Source organism: Myotis brandtii, unplaced genomic scaffold (genome assembly GCF_000412655.1).
Source record: "Myotis brandtii unplaced genomic scaffold, ASM41265v1 scaffold237, whole genome shotgun sequence".
Taxonomy (NCBI): domain Eukaryota; kingdom Metazoa; phylum Chordata; class Mammalia; order Chiroptera; family Vespertilionidae; genus Myotis; species Myotis brandtii.
The window spans coordinates 1,467,296-1,474,457 of record NW_005358943.1 but is presented as its reverse complement, the minus strand read 5'-3'; the positions used below and the strand labels follow the sequence as shown (position 1 = coordinate 1,474,457).

General features: G+C 38.8%; 1 protein-coding gene across 1 annotated transcript in view; it reads right to left on the bottom strand.

The window, feature by feature from the left end:
• Positions 1 to 715: 715 nt before the first annotated feature.
• Positions 716 to 7,162, bottom strand: part of PLCZ1 (phospholipase C, zeta 1) — a 43,284-nt gene continuing 36,837 nt past the window's right edge. The window contains exons 10-12 of the mRNA XM_005866823.1: positions 6,187 to 6,319; positions 1,579 to 1,728; positions 716 to 801 (exon numbers count right to left, since the gene is read on the bottom strand). Of these exons, the coding sequence (XP_005866885.1) occupies positions 716 to 801; positions 1,579 to 1,728; positions 6,187 to 6,319 (369 nt within the window). The remainder of the gene's footprint in view (positions 802 to 1,578; positions 1,729 to 6,186; positions 6,320 to 7,162) is intronic.

Genomic DNA, 7,162 nt, shown 5'->3' with positions numbered 1-7,162 from the left:
CAATAAAAAAATATATTTTTTAAAGAAACAATCTCCAAAGTACATTTAGTACAGACTCAGAATCCTTGAAAATTCATTCAGAGATCCAAAATGTAAATCCACGTAACAGATCTCTTGTATAGATATAGAACCTGAATACAGTTGGAACCCAAATCAATTTCATAAACACTCATAAATATGTCTGTGTGATTACTAGGTGCCAAAACCAGTGCACAGCATTTAAGCACCAGTTTGAGACTGCAGGGGCTAATTGCCCAAGAACACAAAATACTACCTGGAAATTTTATTTCCCAGTACAATATGCAGTAGTGGGTGTCTAGAAGTTAAAGCACTCTTTGATTTCACATTCCTTTTGTACTGCTAAATATTTGCCAACATATCTTGTACACTCAGACATATTTTTAAAGGTTGTGAATTCTACTAATTAACATGATACAAGCCAATTGGAAGCACAGCCTCCACAGAGAAGGGGCAGGAGAAACTGCCTGACAAGAACACCACACTGAGTCAGGAGCCGCTGAACTCTCTATGTCCTTTCCCCCACTGCTCTGTTGTGCACTGTTGTGCATATTTACAAGTGAATTTGCTCAGTATTTCTGTTTTTGTAAATAATTATGTGTGTGTATGTTGAAAAAAAGGGAAAATGTATATGAACATTTATTTTGGCCATTTTATTGTGATATGTAGCTAACAATGGGTCAGATGCTATTAGTTGCTATCTGATGTACCAAACATAAACAAACAGTGAAGCAGGCTCAAGATCCTCCCCAGATTTGGAAAACAGAGGAACGCGACGGTAACCTGCAAAAAAAATCATATCTAATTAGAACAATAAAAAGAAATTAACCAGCAATGGCCTCGATAGTGCTACTGAGAAAGAATATATCTTTACTAAGCATACCATAAAAACTCTGGCTACATAGTTTTACTCATCTTGCATATTAATTTTCAACAAAATAAAATAAGTTTCTATTCTGGTTTTCTACTGATTTACACTGAGGTCACAGCTCAGCAACTCCCTTCAAAGTGCAAGGTCTCCAAAATTAGCCACCACCCTTCTGCTTCAGACTCTGTCTCCTAGGTATATTTCACATGGTGTTAGAAAAGTAAGCATATTGAGATGAGGTCATTGGGAGTACAATGTAAATCAGCCCGTAAGGTGATGCAATAAACAGGCAGCCTTGAAAAGAGTCAAGAAAGGATCATCTTGAGCTCCCAGTCTCTTCTCCTGAGGTGGGAAGAATGAGCCACTGCTTCTCCCTTCTCTAGGATTCCCATCCTTCATTTTTTATGGTAGCCGTGACTATTCCTAGCTGAAACACAAAGCTATGATCCATGTACAGAAATGCTCATATATGCCAAGTTTGTCTAATTAGTCTGCCTATTGATCCCACACCCCAATCCCATATCCAATATGAGCACACATTTCTGTAATTTCACCAAGAGAAAACATGTGTCAATATGTAAAATCTCCTTTATATCTGGATGTCATGGATAGAGCTATTTGGTATATCAAAGTCTGTCTTTGGTAAAAAGTTATAATTGTCAGCACAATCATCTTACTTTTAGGCATATTACCTTTGCCCATGCATAAAAGTGGTATAGTATATTGCCCAAGAAATTCATTTTCGGCTATTATATTTTGACTTTCCACAACAAAACGTATCAATGCCAATTCTGGCACCTGGATAATAAATGTGAACGTTTCATTCCATCTTGGACTAAAAGCTGAAACATAAAGGAATAGATAGAATCAAAAAATCATAGACAATATTTATAGGGAAATTTTTGTAACATCTATTCTCCCAAAATTTTTCTCTTCAATACTTTAATAACAGTAGCTTGTGTTTTAGATCATTTTAATTTTTAACTCACACACTGAGAAAATAATGACAATAACAACATTTTTGAATATTTATTATTGCTGAGCAATATTCTAAGAGCTTTATTTTTTAAATATATTTTATTGATTTTTTACAGAGAGGAAGGGAGAGGGATAGAGAGTTAGAAACATCAATGAAAGAGAAACATTGATCTGCTGCCTCCTGCACACCTCCTACTGGGGATGTGCCCACAACCAAGATACATGCCCTTTACTGGACTTGAACCTGGGACCTTTCCCACAGGCCGCCGATGCTCTATCTACTGAGCCAAACCAGTTAGGGCAAGAGCTTTAAGTAGATACTGTCATTTAATCCTCACAACTGCATCAGGGTAACTGTTAAATTCATAGATGAAAACACTGATCCAGAAAGATGCTACATAATTTCCTAAGGGTTCAGATTCACAGCCATTAAATGACAGGTTAAGATCTCAAGTAAATGGAGTCTGATTTCAGAGCAGAAATGTTTAATCATTATGCAATATGACTTCTGTGTTTAGGCCTTTCTTTAACAAAGAATTGAGACATGAAGAAGTAACATTGCTTTTCTATACCAGGTCCTATCATGGGCAGAGCACCGTGGACAGTTGTGGGACTGGAAGCTAGATAGTAAGTGCTCTAAAGCCAGCTTTTGATCTTTGGTTTGACTAAGTGCTCATTTTTATTTATTTTTTTAATATATTTTATTGATTTTTTTTACAGAGAGGAAGGGAGAGGGATAGAGAGTTAGAAACATCAATGAAAGAGAAACATTGATCAGCTGCCTCCTGCACACCTCCTACTGGGGATGTGCCCACAACCAAGATACATGCCCTTGACTGGACTTGAACCTGGGACCCTTCAGTACGCAGGCTGATGCTCTATCCACTGAGCCAAACCAGTTAGGGCCAAGTGCTCATTTTTAAAGTACAAAGTTGATGAATAATGTATGTTTCTAGCAAAATAGATCATCCCAAACAACAATCTCTTGTCAAAAAAGAAATCCAATTGTGTTGCAACATGACCCAAATCTACACTAATAAAAGACAAAGATGCTAATTGACCGTAACTTCACTATGCCCTAAGCCACGCCCACCAGCCAATCAGAGCAACTATATGCAAATTAACCCAACCAAGATGTTGGCCGGCAGCCACGGAGCTGGACAAGCAGGAGGCTTGGTTGCACGGGCGATGGAGGAAGCCAGGCTTCCCACCAGCCCTGAGCTGGCTGAGGCTTGCTCTATCCACTGAGCCAAACCAGTTAGGGCCAAGTGCTCATTTTTAAAGTACAAAGTTGATGAATAATGTATGTTTCTAGCAAAATAGATCATCCCAAACAACAATCTCTTGTCAAAAAAGAAATCCAATTGTGTTGCAACATGACCCAAATCTACACTAATAAAAGACAAAGATGCTAATTGACCGTAACTTCACTATGCCCTAAGCCACGCCCACCAGCCAATCAGAGCAACTATATGCAAATTAACCCAACCAAGATGTTGGCCGGCAGCCACGGAGCTGGACAAGCAGGAGGCTTGGTTGCACGGGCGATGGAGGAAGCCAGGCTTCCCACCAGCCCTGAGCTGGCTGAGGCTTCTGTTCATGGCAACAAAGTTTCAATTATAGAAGACAAATAAATCCCAGAGACCTGCTTCCAGCCAGCCTCCACTGGGAGCTTGGGTGGCTGGGGGTTGTGGCCAGCCTGCAAAAGCCATCAGCCCCTCAACCAGACTGGCCAGGCACCCCAGCAGGGACCCCTAGCCTGAAGGGGCTGTGGCCAGCCTGCAAACAGCCATCAGCCTGTTACCCAGGCTGGCCAGGCACCCCATAAGGGACCCGCAGCCCTGATCCGGGACACCCTTCAGGGCAAACCAGCCGGCCCCCTCCCATGCACCAGGCCTCTATCCTATATAATAAAAGATAATATATAAATTGACCCTAACAGCAGAACGACTGGGAATGACTGGTCACTATGACACACACTGACCACCAGGGGGCAGATGCTCAATGCAGGAGCTGCCCCTGGTGGTCAGTGCTCTCCCACAGGGGGAGCTCTGCTCAGCCACAAGCCAGGCTGACAGCTGCCAGTACAGCAGTGGTGGTGGGAGCCTCTCCTGCCTCCTCAGCAGCGCTAAGGATGTCCGACTGCAGCTTAGGTCTGCTCCCTGCTGGCAAGTGGACATCCCCTGAGGGCTCCTGGGCTGTCAGAGGGATGTCTGACTGCCAGCTTAGGCCGGATCCCCCAGGGAGCGGGCCTAAGCCAGCAGGTGGACATCCCCCGAGGGGTCCCAGACTGCGAGAGGGCACAGGCCAGGCTGAGACACCCTCCCCCCCCCAGTGCACAAATTTTTGTGCACCGGGCCTCTAGTCATCCTTTATTTAAGCATAATTTAATGGAATCAAGAAATTCACATGCAGATCAAATATAATAAAGAAATCACTTAATAAATACTCAGAGGTTCAGAGAAAAATATGCATTGTTTTTCATGGACAAAGGCAATGCTATGCCTGCTATGTCAATAGCTTTTGTTCTTTGAGTTACATCTCCAGAAACATTAAAGAATTTGTGGCTAATTATACATTGTCTGTGGTCACAAATGTGAATTTACTAGACAGTCATACAGGATTCCCACAAAAATATTGAACTAAGTGACTCATGTTGGAATAATGACTGTATTACCTTTTTCTAAGAGGGGAAATAATCCCATAAAGGGACTGGTTTAAGAATCAGTTCTTTATAGATATTGCTAATGTCAGCACAAAATTCTTATACTGATTGATTCTACCTCCTCCAACCCTACTCTAGTATAAACTCTCTCTCTCCCTCTCTCTTTCTCTCTGTCTCTCATACACACAATCACATGACCATCTCCAATAGAACTTTCTTATTTTATTTCATACTAATCTCTTTTAAGTAACCTGTACTCCACTCATCTTGAACTTCTTTACTTTTCCTCAGTATGTTTGAATTTTTTCTCCATATTTTATCACTCATATTATTCCTTTTGCCTTAAATGCTCTTGTCCTCGATCTCTGTAAAAAATTCTGACTCTTTGGCTCAGTGGATAGAGCGTCAGCCTGCGGACTGAAAGGTCCCAGGTTTGATTCCAGTCAAGAGCATGTACCTTGGTTACAAGCACATCCCCAGTAGGGGGTGTGAAGGAGGCAGCTGATCGATGTTTCTAACTCTCTATCCCTCTCCCTTCCTCTGTCTGTAAAAAATCAATAATATATATATATATTTTAAAATTCTGACTCTCCAAGAACTATCTCCAAATTTGCTTTTTCCACTACAATTCTTTATACTTTTCTTAAAGCACTAATAATTCTTTAATTGTTTTACTTGTATTTCAATCCCCATACTGGACTGTGAACTATTTGTAACACAGTTACTTGGGACTGACAAAATAACACACTTAATAAACCAAGATTTTAAGTTTCCTGGTACTTAGCATTAGGCTTTTAACATAATGGGCAGATAGTAGGCATCAAAGGGGATTATCACCCAAGAAGAAAAAAACTAATATAACTTCACCTGCTTTTCTGTCAGTGTCATTAAGCCTATAGCATATTTCCAGACTCTGAAGTGAAGTCCACTATACTTTGGGGATATCAACTCAAAGAAGATTCTAGACTCAAATATCAGTTCCAAGGTTTCTTCCAAGGTGATCTGACTAAGAGTCAATCCCAGGACTCTATACTTGTCTAACTTCCTGAATGACTTCAACCTCAGGGAAGAAATGACAATGTCAGTACTGTACTACATAAAATATCATGAGACCCTGGAACACTGAAAATCTTACCAAAGTCATTTCTTCCATTCCTACATTTCCCTTCTGGCAAAAATGACTGGATTATGAATCCAAATACTGTATGAGTAGGTTTCTATGGAAGCCTTAGCCTGTGTCAGAAGCCACAGACTTTTAAAATAATTCAAGCAGTGAAATACAAATGTGTAACATGCTCTATCAGAATAATCACGAGTTCTTCATTTTACATGGAGGCTGGAAGCTAAGTCAATTTTCAGCCCTCAAAATGTCTCCCTTACTTCAGTGATATTGGAGAAAACATAAAAAGGAGGTAAAAGTGAAAAAAGTATAATTTTTTTCAGATAAAATTTTGTATCTGTAATCTGAAAATATATCTAAATAACATTAAATTATTATCAAATTGCTTTTGCTGCATATAACACTTCTATCATCTTAAAAATAATGCAAAACCTTTGCCTTATGAATATTAGATATCAAAACTCTGTCAATATATAATTTTTAAGCTTTTCAACAAGAAGTCTAATAGAAGTTCAATGAAATATGTTAGGAGCTCACCATTTTTTTTAACTACATGAGTCTGCTGTTTCACTTGATCATTTGGAACACCAAAAATTTCTATAATCACTAATGTGTCAGCTTTGTTAGATGATGAATGAATACTGGGAGGCAACTGGATACCACTGATAACCTGTGCAAAAATATTTGAATACAAGAATTTAACACAATACCAAACTGCAGCACCATTTAATTTCAAAACAAAATATGAGCATTAAGCTAAGTGAAATAAGCCAGTCAATGAAAGAAAAATACCACATGATCTTACTCATTTATGGATAATTAAGAACAATATAAACTGATGAGCAAAAATAGATACAGAGGCAGAGCAGCATCGAACAGACTGTCAAACTACAGTGGGAAGGCCGGGGAGGGTTGGGGGATGGGGTAAGAGATCAACCAAAGGACTTGTATGCATGCATATAAGCATAACCAATGGACACAAGACACTGGGGTGGGGGGTGGGGGTAGGGGAAGCTAGTGGAAGGTCAAGGGGAGAAAAAAAAAGAGACATATATAATACTCTCTGTAATACTTTAAGCAATAAAACAATTAAAAAAGTAAAAATAAATAAATAAATAAAATAAGTATTGTAAAAAAAATTGACCGATTTTAAGTCAGTTTCCCTAAAAACATTGTAAGTGTATAATAATGTAAAATTTAAAATATACTTTTATCCTCAAGTACCAATAGGTGAATACCAGAAACATGTCTAAATTATTCCGTTTTAGTAATATGTGATTATAATAGAATCCACATTGTCCAAGGTTCAACATGTGTTTTTATTTTAAAAATGCTTGTTATGACTGTTAAAAAGCAATCTTAAAAGCATTGTATGACCACCTTCAATTGTAATTCAGGCTGAGATATCTGCATCATGGATTATTTTCAAATTCTTATTATATATATATATATAGATATATATAGATATATATCTATACAAATAAAAGAGAAACATGGTAATTAGCGTACGACC